General features: G+C 44.5%; 1 protein-coding gene across 1 annotated transcript in view; it reads left to right on the top strand.

Moving 5' to 3' along the window:
• LOC138286436 (zinc finger protein interacting with ribonucleoprotein K-like) overlaps positions 1 to 23,864 on the top strand; it is a 96,611-nt gene that overhangs the window by 61,903 nt on the left and 10,844 nt on the right. The window contains exon 8 of the mRNA XM_069226697.1: positions 7,569 to 7,679. Within this exon, the coding sequence (XP_069082798.1) occupies positions 7,569 to 7,679 (111 nt within the window). The remainder of the gene's footprint in view (positions 1 to 7,568; positions 7,680 to 23,864) is intronic.

Genomic DNA, 23,864 nt, shown 5'->3' with positions numbered 1-23,864 from the left:
AAAGAAAAGTGGGCTGGGTAGGAATACCCTGACCCTGTAGCCTTGGTTCTGGGTACACCTGGGACCCTGTCAGGGTGAAAAAGCATTGTACTTTTTTGTGCAAAATTGCAGCAGATTTGCACCACTGCTGCAAAAAAAAAAAAAATAGCTTATATACTAAAAAGTCTCCAGATGGGCTAGGGGCTAGAGGGTCATTCTCAAAATGGTGCAGGGGAGAGCACAGGCCACCTCTCAAAGGGCTCTTTTTAGCCCCAGAGTTCATAACGGTCCTGGGCTTTAGTAAGAAATGGGATGGGGCTGTTTGCATTTGCTGTTTTCTGTTTGCTGCTCTCGCCCACTGTGAGCAAGAACTAACTCCGCTCCCAGTGAGCTGGAGATGTCAAACTGCTCCCCCTTGCTGGATGTGGACTTTTCATCCGTTTTCCCTGCCCAATGCTGTCATGCAAGCAGGGAAACATGGAAGGTTGCTCCTGCACGAAGGGAGCAGAGTTAGTGTTTGTTGTGCTGCAGTGCTGGCTCACACAGCAGGTGGGGAGCCGACTGGGGCCACAGAGGCCTTGAGGCATCTAACGGTCCGCCCTAGTGGAAAGTGGGTGCCCTCAACGGGGCCAAGGAACCCAGATGGATGTGGCTGGGCTCCGTTGGATGTGGTCCATGAGGACGAAATCAGCCCATAAAGTGGTGTGGGCCCCCTCCCAGTTTAAAATATATATTTGGCTCCGGGGAAGTAGTGGCCCCAGGACATAGAAAAGCCCCAGGAGGGAGGTCCGCGCAGCCCCCCCCCCCCCCTTCCCCTCTCCTCCTTAAACAAAGTCCCGGGGCGATGGTGGCTCCCAGGGCTCAGTGAGGCCAGGCCCTGAAGCCAACCTCGCTGATGTGCACAGCCAATGGCATGAGGTTGGGTTCTTACAAGGGTAAACATAGGGGCCTAGCCGCAGGCCAGGTCCTGCGCCCCACTCGAGCAGCGCACGGCCGAACATCGCGTCTGGCATGGGGTTGGGTGCTTATAGGGGTTAGCCCTGGTACCTGCTGCACAAAGCGTGGCATGGGATTGGGTGCTTAGAGGGGTAGGCCACAGAGCCTGGTCAGTGGCCATGCCCTGCATCCCACCCCCACTGCGTAGTGGTGGTGGTGGGAGGGGGGGGGTTGGCCGCAGACCAGACCATCTGGCCAGCCCCTGCCAAGCACAGCCGAAGGCTGTTCATGGTACGGGGTTGGATGCCTGCAGGGGGTTGGATGCCTGTGGCCAAAACCCTCCAAGCGCGGCTAAAGGCTGTGCTTGGCACAGGGTTGAATGCCTATGGGGAGTTTGCAGCAAGGCATGGCCACATGCAAGGCACAGTTAGATGCATGTGGCCAACCCCTCTCCCCCGCGTTAAAAAAAACCCACAGAAATTCACTGAAAAAACAACATCAAAGGTTAGAGGGATGTTTATAATTAGGAATTAACATTTAAAAAAACCTTATAAATTCACAGAAAAAACAAAGGTTACAGGGATGTGATAGTTAAAAATTGACTTTAAAAAAACCTTAGAAATTCTTGAAAAAACAAATGTAACAGTGACCTTATAGTTTGGAAAATAGAATTAAAAAAAAAAAAAAACTTAAAAATTCACTGAAAAAACAGTTATAGATAGGCTCACCTTTCAAATGTACAAAACCATAGAAATTCAGTAGTTAGTTATTTCAAGTAACTATAACTCATGCACTAAGGTAACTATAATTTGCTGAGCACCCCATACATTACATCAGTCATGACATCTTCTATGGCATCACTGCAACATTTCCAATAAAGTTATTGAAGAAACTGTGCATGGCGGGGACACGAGATAAAATTACTTGTAATAACTCTATAACTGCTGCATTTCCTTGGGTTTGTATGTTTGAAATGTGAGCTGAACTGTAACGTCCCTGTAACCTGTGTGTTTTTTCAGTATGTGTATATAACTATATATATATATATCCTCCATCAACCGGTCCACCTTGTGGCGTGCAAACTTACGGGTGCATACGTGAGGAAAGGACCATTCCTCCACAATCTCCAACCCAAGCAATTGTCAAACAATTGATTTGTTGCACTCCAGGAGAGTTAATTACTTTACCCAAGGAATATGAAATAACACCACCAACGCGTTTCAACCTCTCGGTCTTGTTCACAGTTCGGTCGTCCGATAATCTCCAGCTGTGGTTCACTATATGAGAATTTGTCAACATGTGTAGATTTCTTTCTAGCTCCGATGGTAACAAGCTTAAGTTCCTACATTAAAGATACTGGCGACTTTCTAAGAGCACTGTCGGGAATTGAATGGGAACCAGAATATAAATTATCAACTATAGATGTGGTATCCTTGTACACATCAATAAATCATGAAACCGGACTAATGGCAGTACGTTATTTTTTACAACAACGGGATATCAAATATTTGAACCATTCGAAAATGCTGATGAAGATGATTGACCTGTGTTTAAGGAACAATATTTTTCTCTTTAATCATCAGATATATGCCCAAATCTGTGGAACAGCAATGGGAGTTTCTTTCTTGTCTAGTTATGCGAATTTGATGATGGGATGGTGGGAAAAACATGTGGCATGGAGTGAAGAGTATGAAGAATTTGCAAAGAAAGCCATCCTGTAGTTGAGGTATATAGATGATTTATTTGCCATTTGGAATGGAACAGAGAAGGAGTTTGTACAATATCTTGAACTCTTGAATAAAAATGAAGTGGGCTTACAATTTAATTACAATATTAGCCCTCAATCCGTTCAGTATTTGGGTGTTCAAGTATATATTGAAAACAACAAGATTGAAACCACTGTACATCGAAAAGCCACTTCAACAAACAGTATACTACATGGCGATAGCTTCCACCCGACATCCTTGAAGAAAAGCATACCATATGGGGAATTTATCAGGATGAAACTGAACTGCTCCACAGAATGTGAAATGGAACTAAAATTCAGAGAAACTCGACAAAGATTTATCCAGAGATAGAAACCTGGGAGAGAGGAAAGTGAGATCTAGAATGAGAGAAGAAATATTGTATAAACCCACACCGTATAAGGGCAACAAAAGTTCAGTTATAAGAATGGTCATGACATTCAGCAAGGAAAACCATCTGATCTTGAACATACTCAGCAAATATTGGGATATTATAAAAAAAGATCCCGATATAGGAAAATTTGTTGGGGACAGACCCATGATGACATATAAAAAAGTATCATCTTTACAAGATATCCTGGTGAATAGTCACTTTCAACTGACAAAAACTCAGAATTGGCTACAAACTCAGACAATTGGCTACTCATGTTGTGGAAAATGTAAGGCGTGTCAGATAGGAGTAAATAAAAGAGTGTATCTAGTCTCCAAAGACAATCCAATAAGTATTACGAAGAGAATTATATCAAAACTACCCATGTAGTATATATCATTGAATGTGACTGTGGGTTACGCTATGTGGGAAGAACAATATGTCCTTTAAAGGAACGGATACTGGAACACATCAGAGCGGTGCAGAATAAAGATGCAAATTATGCTATTGCGAAACATCTGTGTATGCATAAAGATATAAATTAGACAAATCTGAAATATTTCGGTATTGCGACTGTTGAGAATGGCGAGAGAGGAGGGAACCAGGAGCTTAGGCTGAGACGTTTAGAATCCAGAATAATTATACAGCTTAAAACAAAGGCCCTGAGAGGCCTTAATGGTGCTGAAGAACTTCATTATCATTTATAAATATAAGCCATAAGCCTGATTGATGATGTGATATGAACTCCGACTGCAATCTGGAGTAGTGTGCAGAGGGAATAGACACATTACGTGATCAAGGCTACGGCTGAAACGCGTTGTTCTGGGAGGAAGCATTGGTGAATAAAGTTTTTTGGACCTCCACTTGGTGTCCGGGAACTCTCTGCATGCAACAGGAGGATTGTTAGTAATATATGTGGATGGCTACAGGGCTGTGGAATTCCTATCGCCCGACGCCCGGGACATCTTGTTTGGGGTCAAGGGCTACAAGTTTTTATGTTTACTTTGTCCTTGGGACAAGTAGGCCCAACCCCCTGCAGCACAAACCCTTTGGCTGCCTGATTACAGAGAGTGGAACTCTCTGCAGTTGAGTTAATGTGTTTCCAAAAGATAATGCTGTTCGAACTTGTATTTATGGTTCATTATTTGAAAGTCTTCATTATTAGGGTGAGTGCTGTAAATAAATGTTTTAAGGTCACACTTCACTACTGACGTTGGTTCCAGTACAAAAAAAAAAAAACGTGTATACACATGTTTGAAAAGTTTAGGCTATGAGGCTAAGTTTAATGCTCCCAGAATGCTCTCTGATTATATGCAAATGAAGTGTCATTTAGTAAAATGTGTTGATGCATGCTAGTATTTCCCAAAAATATTTCTAATGGAAAATCAGTGTAACCATTTTCAACACGATTATGGGAAGCATGAAAATAAACAAACACTGACAAAGCCAACTGATCTGACATATTTTTATAAGTCTTTTAGTTTCATCAATGCGTGTCTTGTTTTGACATGGCTTTTGTAACACTTTATTGTTGTGGGAGCTACCAGGCCCTCAACATTGTAACAAACACTGGCAAACCCCCCCAAAAAAGTTTTTGAACTCTCTAAAAGCACACCAGCGGCATAACAAAGGCCCCGCAGCCGCCCTCCAGGGGGCCCCTTCAGCACAGCACCTGCCCGGAGTGAGTCTGGAGAGGGGGCTCCTCCATGTTCTTTACAAAGGGGCACCCTCCAGTTTAGTTACGTCACTGATTGCCACTGTAGTTCCTGACACTGAACAAAACTACTTTGTGTGGCAATATGCTCCTTGTGGAAGAGCAGAATGCGATCACTCACAGTAAAGCCGGCCGAAAGAGAGAGAAATAGAAGTTTAATAAAAACAAAATGTCTTTGTTAACACCAGACCTAATTAGGGACCAAGACCCACATGTAGGTAGCTTTTTGCATGTCGCAAACAGCGACTTTCGCTGTTTGCGACATGCAAAAAGCACACTGTGATGCACAAACCCAGTTTTGCAATTCAGTAACCTGGTTACCGAATCGCAAAACGGGTTTGCGACTCGCAATTAGTAAGGGGTGTTCCCTTCCTAATTGCGACTCGCAGTGCAATGTAGGATTGTTTTGTGACCGCGAACGCGGGTGCAAACCAATCTCAGTTTGCACCCATTTCAAATGGGTGCTAACACTTTCACAAAAGGGAAGGGACCCCTTCCCCATTGTGAATGTCACTGTAAACATTTTTTCATTTTTTCATTTTTCTTGTGGACCACTGCCTGCTCTGAAAAAATGAAACGAAAACGTTTCATGTTTCATTTTTGTTATGCATCTCGTTTTCCTTTAAGGAAAACGGGCTGCATTACAAAAAAAAAAACTGCTTTATTGAAAAGCAGTCACAGACATGGTGGTCTGCTGTCTCCAGCAGGCCACCATCCCTGTGAGGGCCGCCATTCGCGAGGGGGTCGCAAATTGCGACCCACCTCATGATTATTCATGAGGTGGGCATTTGCGAAGCCCTTGCGAATCACAGATGGTGTCAGGGACACCATCCTACATTCGGATTTGCGACTCGCAATTTGCAGGTCGCAAATCTGAACCTACCTACATGTGGCCCCAAATTCTTAAAGAAAGTCACAAAAGTGCACCCATGGTATATGTTGTACCCTATAAAATATCTGTGAACTGTATTTTAGCATGGGTAAATACGATGTGTAGATTTGCTCATGTAAAAATCTATTGAGCATTTGCAAGTTCATTTTCCCTCCAGCCACTTTCTTCCCAACCCTGGAAGAAGTTCTAATTCTGCCATTGTCAGGAGTAAATGTCCAACCTTTCTTATTATGGGAAAATATTAGAGAGAAGCTGGTAAAAATCTTTAAAACATGCAGGTTAGTAGGTTTGCAGACTCAAAGGCATTCCAGCCCTAGAACTATTGCTTACTGCTTCCTCCAGCCCCAGTATGCAGATCTGCAGAAAGGTGGCAAAATAAGGAAATTGTTACAGTAGGGATTGAAACTGCAAGTATTTAAGCCCTACTATGGTAGTAGCCCTGGCATAATCAGGGAGGCTATTATCAGAGCACTTACATAATGAGATTGCTGCCATAATTTGTCGCCACACTACATGGCACCAAAGGGACAAGTAGATCTTTTTACAGGACAAGTAGATTTGAGAAGCAACCTGTCCACTGGACAAGTAGATATTTTAATAAATTCCACACCCCTGGGCTAGGTCCACGCCTGGACCGCTACTGAAGTAGCAGCCTCGGATGTCTGGCAATGTTGGTGTTTTTTATATATATATATATATATATATATATATATATATATATATATATACACACACACACACACACACACACACTAGGTAGTTACGGTTCCTAGTTTCTATGGAAAAAACAATATTTTTGTTTTGCTAATAACTTTGGTGCAGCTTGATGAATCTTCAAGACATTTGTTTTTTAAAATCCGAAGCCCACTTCAGTGTCTGTCTGGAACGTTTTGGGGTGATTCGTGAAGCGGGGGCCGAGAAGAAGGGGGAGGTCCCAAAACTGTTTTTCCCATTCATTTTTCCATCAGGATTTTGAACAGGAATAGCGCCCAAACCATTGGACATAATTGCACCAAATTTGGCAGAAAGGCAGCTCTTGGTCTAGAAAGCGACTTTTTTGTTATGTGGTGTAGATCCGTTCAGTAGTTTTTGAGCAACTAAAGAAAAAACAAATTTGCATATATAGGGATGCCAAAACTCCACACACCCTACCAATCTCGTGCTGAGATCAAGTAGGCTGACAACACTTCAGCAAGGAAGTGTTGGCAGCCATGTTGCCAAGTCCCAAACAAAAGATAAAAAAAAGAAAAGGGGCCAAGGTAGGTACACCCTGCCCCCTTAGCTCTAGTGCCAGAGGGAATCCCTGAGAGCAAAAAAGCATGTTGTTGGACGATCCGTGGATCCGCCGAAACTTAAAAAATAAAAAAAACAAGAGCGGGCTCCCTCACTCCTAAATTCAGACCCTGGATGGGGAAGGTCCCGGGAGCATTACAATTTTGAATGCAGGGGGCCACCCATCTGGCCCACAATCCCCCCCATAATCCCCAATCCCCCCCCCCACTGGCTGCCCCAGGGACTGCCACCTGCCCAGGGCTTCAATTAAATACAATGTAGGGGGGCTACCCAGCCAATTATGGCTAAATGGCCCTGGGGACCGACACCACTTCTGGGACATAGCTCTTTGCTCTGACTTGGCGTGAGCTTTGACAACTCCTGCCAAGTTAGAGCTAACACTCCGGTTCCAGCAAGTGAAAGCTGTTATTCTTTTTCGAAATGAGGGTATTTAACAGTTCAAGTAGTTGTTTAGTTTCATGGAAAATAAATAATGGTCAGACAAAGTAATGATTGGACATCCTGCTAAGCACGATCTTATTTTTTACTTTTGAATACAACCAAATAACAGAAAAACTAAATGTTTTATTGTCATCACTGTGAAAGGGTTATTTCACCTTGCAAGCATGTACCAAACTTGTATATGTGTATACATAACAGGCCCTGGTGTTAAACCTTCAGCTGCATCCATTGGCATTAACGAGGAGGGAGAGACCTATCCTCTGAGCTTCCAGGACTTTAAGACAATAGGAAGCATTTGCAAGCCTGCAGGTAAGTGAACTTTACTTTGGTGAGAATCTTATAAGTGAAAATGATCAAGTACACATATAGGAGTTCTTTCTAATTTCAGTGCTGCATGTAGATCTTAGTAAAGCTTTTGATATTCAGTTCCCTTAAGTCAGTCAAGAGCCCTGAGGCGATAGCAGTGAGGTAATTTTTTGTCTGTGAGTAACAAAATACAAACTTTGCAGGTTTTAGTAATCAAGTTACATTAATAAATGAAATTATAGTGTGAATAGCAATGCATTAGTGTAAATGTTGTGCATGTCTTAGCAACAAAATGTACCTTGAGAATTGTCATGTCTGGAATTCATCTCTGTCTTTAAGTATCCTACCTAAAATGAAAGGCACTCCATTTTAGTTAGATCCAGTTGAAACACATTTGTTTCTGTTTCGAGAATTCAAATCTTTGTAGAATAAACGATATTATGATACATTTAGAACTTCTTTCAAGAATCGTGGTGCAACAATTAAATGGTAAACAAATGTTTCCTACGTTCATGAAATTGAGTTATATAAAGCAACCAAACATTTCATAATGAAATAATCTGTATTTTGTTGACTGTTTCACAAAACATTTTGTAATTGATAGACATGCAATATAATTCCAAATTACATTATCCATACACCAGATACTTTCACAGTTATGTCTTTCCTGAATGTATTGCCTAATGTACGTTAGTGAAACATTTGTAACTACACAGTTGAAATTAGAAGCCCAACAAACAACAAGAGTATTGGGTTAGTCTAGATTCAGTAGGGATACATTTTCGATCTGCCTAAATCTTCACAGATTGTACAAGCTCAGGCTTATGAAAACAGAGCTTTTCCTCGGAAGGTTACTTAGACCTTACAGATGCAGGTATCTGATTACAGCAATATTCATCCATGTTCACAGATCTTAAATGTACAGACCTTGAATGTCAAATCTAACCCTCATCATATAAATACCTTGCAAGATAAAGTATTATGCATAAGTATTATTATACTTCAGTGTGCAAAGCTTTTATTTAATAGGGAGACTTTGGACAAGAGAACTGTCTGGTGTCTGTCAGCAGAGTCGTAATGGGAACCAAAAGCTGCACTGAAAAATGGAGTAATAGCTGCATGTTACACACAAAGAGCAAGTCTGACTAGCTGGATGAATGGGAAACATTTGTGGAAGGCCCGCCCAAATCACTTTCTCTTTGTCAATAATCAGCTGTCATTAGCTAAACTGATGTCATTATCTGCGTCCGTGATCTTAGCTAATAGATGTCTCTGAAATGTGCACTGTATATGGCTGGACAGTGTATGTGACGTAGCCTTCCTTTCTCATGCAATGTGCCCACAAGAAAGAATGGCTCTATATATAGCGGCAAAGACCTTCCATAGAGCCCTCCCTCTTCTGCTGCTTGGCTGAGAGCACCAGTCATTCTCAGCCATGCACAGAGGTATAGATGTTTCAGTTATGAGAGCTTCTGCCTCTCCATGTCACTACAATGATTCTATGTGTGTCCAGGACATAAGTTGGGATCAGAGGACCTCTTGCAGCACCAATAGTATTTGGTGGGGTGGTAACAGAAATGTGTATTTGTTTGTTGCATAATGGACCCTGGTAGCACTGATTTCTAGACCATTTTTTTCAAACCGTTCTTGGGAATGGTGAATCCCCAAACCCTTGGAGACAGTAATGCTTACTTTCCATGAAATTATTAGAATATTTCATTAGTTCCCATTCCAGTTCTTTGGATGTTTCACAAATTTATGTGAAAATCCATCCTATGGAGCTATTGTACGAAAAATAAAAAAGGTTAGGGAGAAACTGCTCAAATCCCTGCTCACTTGCTTAGTCCAACCCAGGGAGGGTGTTTTTGCTCTACACCTTTCAACGTTAACCAGTTGCTACTGGTATGGAGGTTCTACCCACAAGCACATTGTGAAAAGGGGTAACTTGCACTACATTTTTACTCATAAGCCTGTTCTAAAACCTTGGAGCATGATTTCTGAGCAGCAGTAAAATCCACACATATTGCAGAAGCGGCCTTGCGAGAAATCACATTTGCCCATACCTTAGTTTGTCAGCTTACATGATTTTGCAGGTTCTAGTCTGACAACAAGACTTTCTCTAGGGTCACCTACGTATTACTGAATCAGGCATCTTCCAGCAAATCTATTCCACATGCTACATATATTTTACAGGATCAGGCCTCCAGCACTGTATGTGCTTGTAGAGCTATTACAGGCTCAGTGTTCATGTAGCTGAGTAAAATCTCAAAACCAAATGCTTCTGACACCGTACTTACAAATATGCAAAAATAGCAAATCTGTAGCTTACGTTACACAGATCTTACAGCCTTGGGCATGTGACAGCAAAACTCCCTGCTGGTTACACAGCTGTCTCAGGCTTGAGTATATGCCAGCAGGTGTCCCTCAAGGATACACAGCTCTCTTGGACTCAAGTAGGCGCAAGTCTGTGCCAGCACCTGTATGTGAGGTTACACAAGTCTCAGAGATGTATACATATTTAGACATATGACTGTGTGTAACTGTCCTTGATTTACACACATCTTACTGGCCCAAGCATTGTGATGTAAAGCAACACCTCACATTAAACATATATACTGTGTTTAGGTTTGTGGTAGGAAAGCTGTGCTTCTAATTACTAATCTAGGTAACTGTAGCCTCCTGTTGAATAGGTGTTCTGCATTATAGCCCACTATTTCAAAATTGTATTGTGGGACACCTTTCTGGATTGTAAGCCTTGTAAACATGGGGCAAACTAATGCATGCACACTTTCAATAATTGTTTCAGATTGTTCTGTTTAATAATAGAATATGTGATCTGCAATCATGAGAACTGAGGCTGCTGAGAACAGGTTTTTTCTTTTTTACATGTAGTGCTGCTTGTAGTGCGGGCTGAACAGTGTTTACATTTCTTAAAGCACAAACTGTGTCGGACTAGAAAGGTTTTATACCAACTAGGTCGACTTCCCTTAACTTTCCGACACTGTTTAGACTCATGAAGCCTGCCCTAGGCCCATGGCCATTTCCCACAGCCTTAATTCACAATCTAGAAAAAGCCTTCAATACTCTTAATTGGGCATATTTGTTTACAGTCCTTCGAAGATTTGGATTCAGACCCGTTTATACAAATGGCTGCCTATTTTTTTAAGGCTCCTGTCCACAGGCACGGATCAAGCTCGAACTTGTGTTTCCCCATCAGTGAAGATTTGCAGGGGGACCCATCACGACTGCCACCTCTCTCCCCTATTATTCGCCCTGGCGATTAAACTCCTGGCAGTTCAAATGCATAGACGAGAGGTCAAACATAGGGAATCCTCCTCTCGGCCTGTAATGCCACATTCTTGTGCATTGATGATGTCATCCTATACATCTTTGACATTGGGGACGGTCTTGACACAGTTGCCCAAGCCCTAGAGACATTTGTTCAGGCCTCTGGTCTCCTTGTCAAATCTTGTCTCATCCCCCATGTGTAGGGACACCTCCCTCCTCCCACTTTCTATGTTACCTTGGGGGGAGGGGACCAGGTCAGATGAGAGAGTTGTGCCTTCCAATACCTTGATATTAATGTGTTTCATGACATAAACAATCTCTGGGATGGCAACCTTGCTAGGGCAGTGTTGGAAAATGGGTTATTGGCAAGGGCAGGTAAGTACCTACACTTAGCAATAGGCCACTAAAGTCCACTTAGGTCCAGTTAGGTCTCAGTAAATTAAACCCAGCTCAACCCTTGGTAGCTTGGCAACGAGCGACAAGGCTTAACTTAGGAGACGGAGTGTAAAGCATTCAAATATCACAAAACAGTAATGAAATAAAACACAGGAAACAGTTTAAAAATCCAATAATTATATTTTTATCTTTAAAATGACACAAAGACGAATAGAATCGGATAAGGGGAACCAGAGTTATTAATTTTTAAGAATTATTAGAAACAAAAAGCGCCAATCGGGTCATCTGGTTGCACCTCGACCAGGCCAGAGTCAAAGTTTAAGGCTGACCGCGATGGAGCCCTGCTCGGCTACAGGCCGCGGGAGGCCTCAGTCAAAAGTTTACCTTCGCACTTAGTCATTTTTCTGAAGATTTTCTTCAGCGGGACGAATCTGCCAGTCCGATCCCGACCTCCTGGAGCCCTTCTCCGGAAACGCATTGCGGGAATCCTCGGTGGATATTTTTGCCTTCGGACTTAGTCCTTTTTTCGAGGTGAAAATCCTTCGACCGGGGTAAACCTGGATCTTGATCCGACGTCCCTGGAGCCCTCTTTGGATACACTGCCTGGGAGGTCCCGGTCAACTTTTTGCCTTTGGACTTAGGCCCATAAGTACGAACACATTTTCCCATAGACACAGAATGGGCAAAACTGCTTGCTACATCTGGCCCTTAGTCTCTTTTTTGGAGATTTTCTTTACCGGGACGAACCTGCAAATCAGGCCGGGTCCCGGTTGAGGCAAGCCGGCTAGAGTTTCTGCGGCTGGTCGGTCCCTCTGTGGAGCTTTTTTTTCAAAAGTTCTCCAAACTTCTGGGGCTTCTCCCAGATGTTCTTTTAAGGTTCTTTTGGGGTCCACAGCTCACCCCAAGGGTCCAGAAGCTCTGAGATGATCCTTGGGGGTGCGGACTACAACTCCCAGAATGCACCTGGCGCAAACTCCCTTTTGGCCATTGGGCAGTGGTCAGCTGGTTTATTTCTTCAGGAGTTGGTGCAGGGGACTCTGGTTAGCAATTTTTCACCTGTAGCAAACAGGAAGTCCCTCCTTGAACCAGTTGAAGCCAGGCAAAGTCCTTTTTGTGGTGAAGCCCAAGTGTGCAGCTGGTGCAGTCCTTCTGAGTGCAGGTTCCAGGTGCAGGCCAGGGGTCCAGCAGGGCAGTCCTTCTTCTCCTTTGGTTCTTCCTTGTTGGAATCTGATGGGGATCTGAGGTGTGGGTGCAGGTCTGCCTGTTTTATCCTTGCTCCTGGGTGAAAAACAGGGGGGTCCTGATTCTCCAATCAGGTGCAGGGTCCTTCCCCCTGTGATGACCACTTTCTGGGAAGTGTGGCAAAAATCAATCCCAGGAGGCAACATTCTTCAAAAATCCATCATGGCTGAATCTGATTTTTGGAGGTTACAGCTGGCTGAGCCCACCCACTGGTGTGGCTAAAAATCATAAACACACTCCTCTCCTTCCCTCTCCTAATCTAATCAAGGGGGCACCTAGTTGTCTGGGGTTGCAGGATATGGGGGTGTTGCTGGGTTGTTCCAAATGTCCTTCTCTGCCTTTGAAGACCAGTTTGGCAGCCCTCCCCCTTCCTGCCTCACCATCTGCAGGCCACTTCACACCTCATCAAGGCAGCCTGGCCAGGCTGCCAGAGGCCGGCCAATCACAGCACAGCAGCAAAAACAATGCAGGGCTGAAATTGGCAACTTTTCAGGTAAAGTTTAAAACTCTTTACCTGAACAAGTTAGATTAAATCCAACAACTGGAAGCTGTGGGATTTCTTATAACAAATAATTAATACCAAACTCTTGGCATCCATTACGTAAGGGGACTTCTAAAATTAAAATAAAGTCTCCCCATTTTAGCCTATGGAGGCCATTCACTACAATGAGGGAAAAACAAATTTGGCTGTTTTTACCTCACCAGGGCTTATAAAACTATTTTTATAAGGTCCCTGCTTATAGTTACATGGCTCCCAGCCCTAGGAGCACGTAGGGTACACCTTATGGGTGACTTATATGTAAAAATAAGGTAGTTTAAGACTTTGAAACTACTTTTAATTCCAAAGTCGAATTTGCATATAACTTTAATTTAAAAGCAGCCAGCAAGGCAGGCCTGCCTTTAAAATGACACTGGGCACCTCAGCAGTGCACCTATGGGTGCACTACCTATGCTGTGGTCCCTAAACCTACATGCCCTACCATATACTAGGGACTTATAGGTAGGTTAACGTAGCCAATTATAATTAGCCTAATTTGCATATCCACTTTACACAGAGCACTGGCCCTGGGACTGGTAAGCAGTACCCAGGGCACAGCCAAGAGTCAGTAACCACCAGTACCTGTCCAAAAAGTGTGGGGGTGACCAGGGCAAAAAGGAGGACTTTCCTACAGGCAGTGACTTCACTGCATTCCCAGGTGAACTTTTGGAAACGCTTCCACTCTTGGTTAAAGGCCAGGTTGGCATTTCTAAAATGGTGGTGATCCCACGACTTCTATATTACTTTGTCAACCTTCCCCTACTTCCTTCACACTGATTCTTTCTTTGGGCTCATTGCTGACAGAACTCATATGGGTGACAGGCTGCCATCTCTTAGCCCCATCACTTTTGCGGCTCCTCTCTAAGCAGGGCAGCCTACTATATGGAGGCCCAGCTGCGATGGCTCTCTTGGTTGCTTGCTGGAAAAGGATTGGAGGAGTCTGGAATCCATCTATCTCTACGAACCCAGGGTGCCATACACAACCTAACTCTCCAGAGGAGTATGTATCACCAGAGGTTACCCTCAATTAGTCGAAGTGGCTTGTCACTCTCTGCCCCTCACATAATCTAAAGCCCTATATGTTCCTAACAGCCCGCTTCTGGGCCTCCCGTGTCAACACACTTACATTCTCGACTCCTGACGCCCTAAACAGAGGCTCTCATTATTCTAATGAGACTACTGGATTTGAGCGGCAGAATTGCCAGCGGTGTGGGAGACTGAGTCTAACCCACTACAGGTGACACCTGTCGCCCCAATCCGGGTTTTGCTCCGGCTAACTAGCAGTGCCTCATCTCTACCCAAGAGCAGGGATGATTGGGCAGCAGAGTGCATGACGCAATTGACTCCTCAAGGAAATCGTGGTTACTCAGATCTCATCCATTTCTCTCAGTTACATTAGTCTCACATATACAAGGACAAGCAGAGGCAGTATATGTTTCAATAAGGTTTTAATGAAGCAACTGCATCTTTGACAATAAAGCATGTACTGCAATAACCAGGACGATAAGACATAACAGGATTAAAATTGTGACAAGGAGAGTAAAGCATAGAAAAAATGCTACCATGTTGTCACTAGAGTCAATAGACTAATTCCTACCTATAGTAGAGCACAACATGATAAGCTCTAGTTCTGCCCTTCAGTGTCCCCTGGGAAGACATCATCCCCCATACCTGAGCAAAGGCCTGAATTTGCATAAGCAGCTGTAGCGAAGCGTTTAGCAATCAGCATACAGTCGTGGCCATCTGGCTGGAATCTCCCTCTAACGTGTATGTGACAGGGAAGTGTTTTTATAATAAAACAACTGATGTTCTGAGAAAATGTCCCTACATAAGGATGTGTGTTTTTCTATGAATACCAGAGACAAAACATTTACCACGTTTACCGGCAACCTATCCTACTGTAGCCTTGAGAGAAGCACAAAGTGAAAGAAATGTTTTGTCTGAGAACACAGTGCTGGCCTAGGCAAAGTACAGCTAGATAGAGAGAAATAAAACAAGACCATAATTGTGGCTATTGTTAAAATAATAAACAAAGCTGAATAAAATATATCCAGGTTAAAGAGCTCAGCGGCAGGCCTAGTGTGCTAAAATAACGTGCATGAAGCTATAACTAAAATAGCTACACAACACCCTCCCTTTGCCGGTTGAAGGTGGTTCAAAGCCTATTTATGTAGAAAAGGTACTAAAACTCAACCTAAGATATACATATAAAAAAAATTCAACAATGAAAAGTTAAAAAGGACACTTGAGCATATGTAAAAGGACTATTTAAAAATGTTAACTTGTGGCGTAAAAAGGCCGAATTTCAAGAGTCAGAGTAATTTTGGAAGTTGCCAATAGAATCCAGGACAGTTGAAGACAGGAAATCTTCCACTTCGGCAGGTGTTAGAGTTGGAAATGCATCGTCAAGAAGGACCAAGGAGCATTCGTGTTCCATAGCCTGAGCTTCAGCCAAGGCAGCAGCAGTCCGTGGTGTGCCCAGTAATGAGTTCAATGCTGCATCCTCTTGGAATTGCAATACACAAGCAGCTTCCCGTTTTCATAAGCACCCTCAACGCGCATGTCCAGCAATGAGCCCTCAGCGATATCCTCAACAGTTATGCATCCAATGTAAGCATTTGCTGTGTAGAAAGACAAATTATCAGTGCATGATCGAATGAGCACCAGAGGCACCAAAACATGGGCTGCACACCATGGAAAACCGGTCTGAATGACAGAGAACAGTCTCACTCCGATTCCTCCAGGAGTGTTGATCCGAAGTGCTGCATCATTCCTTCACGACACAGCTGTGCTGGTGGGGGTGTTTTCATTCCTCCTTATTGCGGCGGGACAGCCATCGCACAAAAAAAGTAGCAATAGCAAAATGCCACCTATTATAGCGAAAGTTATTGGAAATCCCCAGAAAATACTGGAGAATATTGAGTGGATGGCTGATGGCATTAAACCGAATGTGGAGGAGGAGGTGTGAACGAAAGCAGAACCAACAGCCTTAAAGAAATTTGCGATTCCAGTAGTACTGGACCCATTAAATATTTGTCCCACAAGTTCACCAAAGTGTCTTGGAAAGTTGGTATTTAAAAGGGACTGTATCTCAGCTGATGACCTTGCCACCTGAAGTGCGTAGGTCTCGCATGCAGATGTGAGTGCCACATGTTTTTGGAACAATAAAGCCTTGAGTCTGCTCAACTTGTCAAAATTCTCATTTGAAGTAGCAATATAGGGCCAAATGTCAGCTACCTCTTTTTGTCTAGTGGGAGGAAAAAGTACGTTCATGCAGCAAGTAACAATCTTAGAGACCGGAAACAACATAAACTATTCCGGCTCGCATCTCACAACAGTCTTCACTATTGAGGAGATCATAGCTGCCATTTGAAAGCACCTGGAACGCAGGTCTACTCAAGGGGGCTGGAACTCCGTTCAGATAACAAGCCAAGTTCGCTGCCGAAGCGTTACACGCTCCGTGCAAGGATAGCTGTTTACAAACCATTGAATGGCTGACAGAAGTCTTGCATTCACTACGGCTACTAAGACATTTGTACGAGAAGGGCAGCTCCCACACCTCATGGATGTAACTATCTCCCAGCCTTTCATATCTGCCTACTGGAATGTGTTTTTAAACAGGATGTGAATTGAAGTGTTGAAATAGGCAGATTAATGACCCCGTGTATTAACCATTCAGCAGATGGTATTTCAGCCACAGTAAAAGGCAACTTTTCGATGTTTAGCATGACATTAGGTGCTTTTTTCTTAGCCATTAGTTGTTGTTGTCGCGTTAAGTTAAATGTAGAAAATATGTCCCTTGCGCTAACGTTTCACCATGGAACGCGACCGGCATTCAGTGTTTCAAGTGTCCAACCCAACTGCATAATGGACCTTAGTGAACTCTGTCCATGGTGCAAAGAAGACATATCAGTTTGTATTATGTCTATTGCAGAAGAAACAATGTTGTTTCAATGTGTATATGTGGTTGGACAGGGTATTAATCCCATTATCTACAACAGCTAATACCTTCTGCAAATTTCCTGGTCTGTTTGCCTTAACCGGGCAGCAGCTTCTTGTTGGGAAAGCGTCCAAATTTAGTTATATACTTCGTATAAAAATCGCATTCTGCGTTGTTTTCTAGGGGGCTTACAGGAAGTCCTGTAAATCAGTGTTATTAGACAGGAGACTGAGGTGTTCTCTAACAGCATCTAGTGAGGAACTCTTCAACCATTGCTGGCATAGTTTCCCTACACTGTTTGTTGTTACTATACCTGCATGTTTGGATGACACATAGCAAGGGTCCGGCCTATTAGTTCTAAAACCCACGTAGAGTTTATAAAACGTTCATGACACCCATTGGTATCTATTGGCCACAATAACCACCCGCCAGGACGTGACACTGAAGCATTAAATGTGTAATTCTGGACCCATTTATCGAGCTGATCTTCAGTTGTATTTATATATATTTGCCATTTGTGAAATTTTGCAAGGGCTGGATTACTGGGCACGTTCAATTCCTTAATTTTTGCGAAGCCTAAACATCTTGTTTGTTGTACAGTTTCATTTAAAAATATCATTTGAACATGCATGCTCTAAACAAAGCTTCCTTCCCCCTTATTTACCAATTTTGTGTTCCCTACACACTTTTTAAGTCAATCGACTTCAGCCAATATTCATAGCCTTCTATAGCCAACTGGGAAACAAAGGAATCTAAATAAATATATTTTGTATCTGTTAATATGTGTACATTTTCCATTGATGGCAATTTAAAATAATACGACTCAACATTCTTAATATTGTGCCCAGACAAATATGGAAACTTTGCAGAGTATGTTTTAGAACTCCCTTGTGGTGGAGTTGGACAATGTTCCCATTGTGTGTAATTAAAATAGTCTTTGTGGTATTTGCTCTAGGAATGAAATGGTTCCCATAATAATTATACCAAAGCATATCACCATAATTCTCTTTAGACTGATAAACATCTTCACTTTCAAATACAGCAGAATACTGCAATTCAGTCATCATAGAATCAGCTGTTTTCTCATCAGTCATTGAAAGTTTAAACACGTATGGTATTTGAATGACCTCTTTCGGGCTGTATGTATCAAATGTTACTGTATCCTAAATAATCCCATCAGGAATTGGTATAGCAGAAATGTTCACAAAAGACAAGTCTCTGTTGACCTTGTGAGAAGAAAAATGAGGTTTCAGGACCTCATCCACCAGTTCAACTGTTGATCTTTCAGGATGAAAATGACCATGTATGAATAAAAAGAATGTTATAACAAAACCATTCCAAAGGAGGAAAGCCAGAATAGTCAAAGAAAGCCACATATAGTTCCATGGGAGAATAAAGTAAGTTGCATTAAGCCAATTTGTCAGCTTACGTGTTTTTAACAGTTCCGATATAGAAGAAGCGAATGAGTCCGAAACAGTGTCATTGATGTCAGCAAAGTATCCAAAAGCAGTTTGTGCAAAAGGTGGAGCTGTGTTTGTAGGTGGAGAACCAGTGGATGTTTCCTGCGGTGGTTCAGAATAAATGACGCCATCCATCTGTGTTTAAGTTGTGTCAAATCGATCAATTATTTCTGTATTGTATTTTGAAACAGATGACAGTGGAACCAATGCTAGATCATTTTCCACCCTGCCCAAGCTTGGAGAGGTGTCAGTGTTGCTGCTCACAACTTGTAGAGGGAATTCTTGACCAGTAGTGAGAGGAATTCGGGAACTACTGGCTGTTTCTCTTGGTCTGCTGTGCAGGATCGGCCACATGGTATAACTTGACATTACCAATAGATACAAAACAATTTACTTTAGCACCAGCCAGCGGTGGTAGAATGACAGTTCTGGTACCGGGTATTCCCAAGACTGGGACCGGTGCACGATAAGAAGGACCGAACTCCTTTTTCACAGCTACCTTTTCACGCACTAGATCCCCGACTTTAGGAAGCCTGCCCTTAGGTGTTACTGGTACATCCTTAATTCCTGTGGAGGCAGCACTGGCAGAAGCGTTGTTGTCACGGAACTGTTGTAATTCCTGTAAGATAGTGACATGTTCTTTTATGTCAAAGGGTGTTTCTGCCACCTCCACGCCAGGACCATCAAGATCTTGAACATACATTTGAATCAGCACTCACATGAAGTACGACCCCCTCAGGGACCTTCTAGGCAGATTAAGTGCTCTCTGGACTCCATACAGGTGATTAGGCTAACTATGACCCGTACCTAAAACTCTGGCTGTTTAGGTCTGCTTTAAATCAAGGTTTAGTCGCTCCACAACACTATTTTCCTCGGGATGAAATGGAGACGAGTAATGGAGTTGGACCCCTAAAGAAGCCATGGCGTCCCTGAATGCCCTTAATGTGAAAGCAGGGCCCTGGTCCGAGTGGAAAGCCGCAACTGTATATGTACCGATAAAGATTTGCAAATCTTTAATAACAGTCCGAGCGTCAGCTGAGCGCTGTGGCCACACCCATAGACATCTGAAGCAAGTGCTAACAGCGACTAAAATGTATGTGTATGCACTGTCTGGTGTTAGGGGACCACAATGGCCTAAGTACACACATTGTAATGGTTTGTTGGAAATTAGGAGGGGTGTCTGCGTTGGGCGTTTAGCAGTGGAAACCTTAAATTGTTGCCAGATGTCACAGCAAAGGACATACTGCTCTGCCTGTTTGTATAGACCTGGCCACCAATAACGTGCTTGCAAACAATGATATTGTAGTCGCCACACCAGCATGGGCAGATGCTACCCCCTCATGCGCTGCTTTAATCAACTCTGATCTTATGTCTTTGTTGGGAATCACTCTAATCCCCTCGCCTGGTATTTTTACTTCAGCGTCTGGGCAGCCTCCCATTAGGTATGAATATTTAGCAGGAAACGCTTTTGGATAGGGCGTGCTTTCAGCCGTGGCTTTCACAGCAGCTCATATGTCATTGTTCGGTTTTGCTCCTGAGCGGGTTAATGCAGCAACAGTGGCTGTAGCTACTGCTGATTTGGCAACTTCATCAGCCAGTGTATATCCAGCAACGTGTATTCCAACGTGCTGGTGTCCAAGTGTATGTACAACATGGACATTTGGTAGCGTCTCCTTCAGATCCGCTACTTTCCCCCACAGGAGTCTGTGTTTAATGGTGTTGCCTTTTGAATCTCTGAACCCATTCTGGCACCGGTAATGCAGGTATTCATTGAGGGACTGGGCACAATAGTCCAAATCACAGACAATCAGTGTTAGCTGTTCAGGATCCGTATGTTCCAGTGCCGTCACCAGAACCCTTAGCTCTGCTAGTTGTGCTGTGCAATCCCCTAGGGTTTGCGTGAATGTATGCTGGGGACAAAATTTATTATCCTCCATATAGCTGCTCACGACTGCGCAAGCAGCGGAGTATAGATGTTCTGATGGATATAACTACCTGTGGATTCCTCAACTTATGAATTCGATCCTTGCGGCAGCATCCGACGGAAAGTCTTTTTCCTAGCTGTCTACGTCGACAAGGACGTCATAATGACATGGCTCTGCGTGACTCCGTCTGACGTCAGCGTGCCAATAAGAGGTCCCCGTCGGCATACTAACGTCAGTTTTTCCTTTTTCCGTGCATTGGACTCCAACGGTTTTTTTCTTCCTGGCACGTTGGTTACTGTAGCGATCTCTTGAAGTTACAATGTCACCTCCGAAGAAGTCCGGGTTTAAGCCGTGTAGGGAATGCGGGGGTTGGATGTCAGTGACCGACCCCCATACGGATTGTATTTGGTGTTTGAGCTCAGAGCATGATGTGGAAGGCTGTTCTTCGTGCCAGAGCATGAATCCAAAAGCTCTGAAGGAACGAGAAGCGAAGCTCTTCTTGGCCAAGGCAAAGAAGAAGGAACACAAGAAGGTTTCTTCCCATGCTTCTCCCAAAAAACATAAAAAGCGGCGTCATCATGACTCTCGGCGCCGTCATGACTCTCGGCGCCATTCGGAGCGGAGCCGATCGAGGAGTCGTTCGAGGTCTCTTTCGTTAGGGCGCCAGAAGACGTGGGAGATGAGTCCTACTGTCACGCCTCAGCCGGAGAGTCCAGTGTTGTCACCGGCGCCTTCAGTCTATGAGGTCACTCAAGGTAATCCTCGCTTCTCACCGGCGCCGAGGGATCCTGATGTTCCCCAGACGTCTACACAGCCGTACCCCGCGTTCCCGACTCCAGGAACGGATCCGGCCGCATTTTTGAATGCGATGTATGCTGTTTTTCAATCCATGGCCCCTGCTGGTGCACCAGCGGGTCCCACGGGGCCATTGGCATTCAATTTGGGCTCGCCGCCGTCGTGCAGGGCTGCTCCATTCATGCCCTTCTGCCCTTCAGAGCCTGGTGGTCCGGCGCGGGGGGTTTCCCCTGGCAGGAGTCCTTCGCCTGGGACCGTGGATCCGTCGGCTTCTCGTCCGACCGCCATCCGGCGTCATTGGTGGCCTCATCCAGACCGGCTCCATCTCCTTCTGCACATTCGGCGTTGAGGAGGTCATCTGCTGACTTCGGGCCGGCGCCGGTTGAATCCGGGAGCCTTCCGGAACCAATTCAAGGTCTGAGATCATCGGCGTCGATGGAGTCCTTGTCGACACCGGCTCTGGAAACGCATTTAAGATCTCGAAGGAAGGCGTTGAGGCTTCTGGAGGAAGAGGAATACAGAAGGCTTGAGGAAGGTGAGATAGAGCCTTCTGATGATTTCCAAGGACTTGCCACTGCAAGTGGTTTGGATACTTCCCCGGAGTGGGACATTGCTTCTCCGGGGGAGTTTACTGAGGAGGCCTCCTCTTTCCATGCTGTGGTGAGGAAGGTGGCTGACTATCTGGATTTGCCTTTGTCCACGGCAGAAGTCAAGACTAACCTGCTCACAAAGGTTCTTCATCCTTCTTCCTCCAGTGCTGACCCCTTGTTGCCTTTTAATGAGGCGTTGAGTGAGCCTATTATGTACCTGTGGAAAAAGCCGGTGACATCTCCTGCGGTGAATAGGGCAGTGGCGAGAAGGCATAAGAGTGCCCCAGGAGATCCAGTTTTTCTATCTCTATACTTATATTTCTATACTACGGATTCTATAGCCAGGGCCATGGGAACATCGGTGGCTACGAGAAGGCATGCCTGGCTAAGGTCTTCGGGTTTCTCGTCGGATGTACAATCCACTTTAATGGACCTTCCATTTGATGGGGAAAAGCTGTTTGGGGACAAGGCAGACTCTGCCCTTGAACAGTTTAAGGACTGTCGGGCTACAGCTAAGTCCCTGGGTTTGCAGACCCCTTCTGCTACATTGTACAGGCCTTTTCGTAGGTTTCGAGGGTTTGCCAGAGGTTCTGCCTTTCGTAGGTCTCAATCTTAGGCCCAACAACCTGCCAACCCGCCCTATCGTGCCTTCAGAGGGCGAGGTAGGGGTAGGGCTAGAGGTCCAGCCCAGCAGCTCTCTTCTTCTTCATCCTCCTCTGGTGGACAGCAGCAGAAGCAGCCCTGGTTTTCCCAACTTTATCAGTCACACTTCTCCTGTAGGAGGAAGATTGAGGCTTTTTCTGCAGCAATGGAGGTCAATTACAACAGACTCGTGGGTGCTAGGAATTGTGGAAAAGGGCTATGCTCTCCCCTTTCAGTAGTTTCCTCCTCCCTTCCCTCCCCGTCCCTCCTTTTGTTCAGAAGAACATCTTCTGTTGTTGCAACAGGAGGTTGTAGTCATGTTGGCAAAGGGCGCTATAGAGTTGGTACCGTTGCAGGAAAGGGGTCAGGGGTGTTATTCAAGGTATTTCCTGATTCCCAAAGTGGACGGTCGTCTAAGGCCAATCCTAGACTTGAAGATTTTGAATTTGTTCCTCAAGCAGGAAAAATTGAAAATGCTGACCCTAGCGCAGGTGCTGTTGGCATTGAACGAAGGAGACTGGATGGTGTCTGTCGACTTGCAGGACGCATACTTTCATGTTCCCATAGTCAAGTCGCACAGGAAGTATCTCCGTTTTGTGGTTGGATCGCAACATTACCAGTTTGCGGTCCTCCCGTTTGGTCTTACTTCAGCACCCCGGGTCTTCACAAAGGTGATTGCAGTTGTTGCAGCACATCTCAGAAAGAGGGAGGTAGCGGTTTTTCCCTACCTGGACGATTGGTTGATCAAAGCCAAGTCTCCAGAGATTGTGTTGTCTCATCTGCGAATGACAACGCAGTTGTTGTTCGATCTGGGTTTTTAGGTGAACGTACCCAAATCTCACTTGGAGCCCTCTCAACGCCTCCTGTTCATAGGGGCAGTATTGGACACGACAAGGTTTCGGGCCTACCCCCCGCCTCAGCGGGTACGGGACATTCAGGCACTGATTCCTTTGTTTCAAAGAGGAGCGGCAGTTCCAGTCCTCAAAGTCTTAGGCCTGCTAGGTCTGTTTGCTTCTTGCATTCTGTTGGTCACTCATGCTCGCTGGCATATGAGGGCTCTTCAGTGGTGTCTCCGCAGACAGTGGTTCCAGCACAAGGGGGATCTCAGGGATTCAATAAAGATCTCCAGGGACGCTGTAGTGGATCTTGATGGGTGGACAGTGAACGGCAACCTTTCCCAAGGGAAACCGTGTTTATTACCACCTCCGGTGGCCACAGTGATATCGGATGCTTCCACTCTAGGGTGGGGAGCTCATCTGGGGGACCTGAAGATCAAGGGTCGTTGGTCTCCAGCAGAACAGATGTTACATATCAATCTGTTGGAATTGCGGGCTGTACGTTTGGCGCTCAAGGCCTTCCTCCCTTCCCTTCG

Source organism: Pleurodeles waltl, chromosome 3_2 (genome assembly GCF_031143425.1).
Source record: "Pleurodeles waltl isolate 20211129_DDA chromosome 3_2, aPleWal1.hap1.20221129, whole genome shotgun sequence".
Classification (NCBI taxonomy): Eukaryota; Metazoa; Chordata; class Amphibia; order Caudata; family Salamandridae; genus Pleurodeles; species Pleurodeles waltl.
The sequence above is the reverse complement of the archived record's forward strand: the minus strand, read 5'-3'. Positions and strand labels throughout refer to the sequence as shown.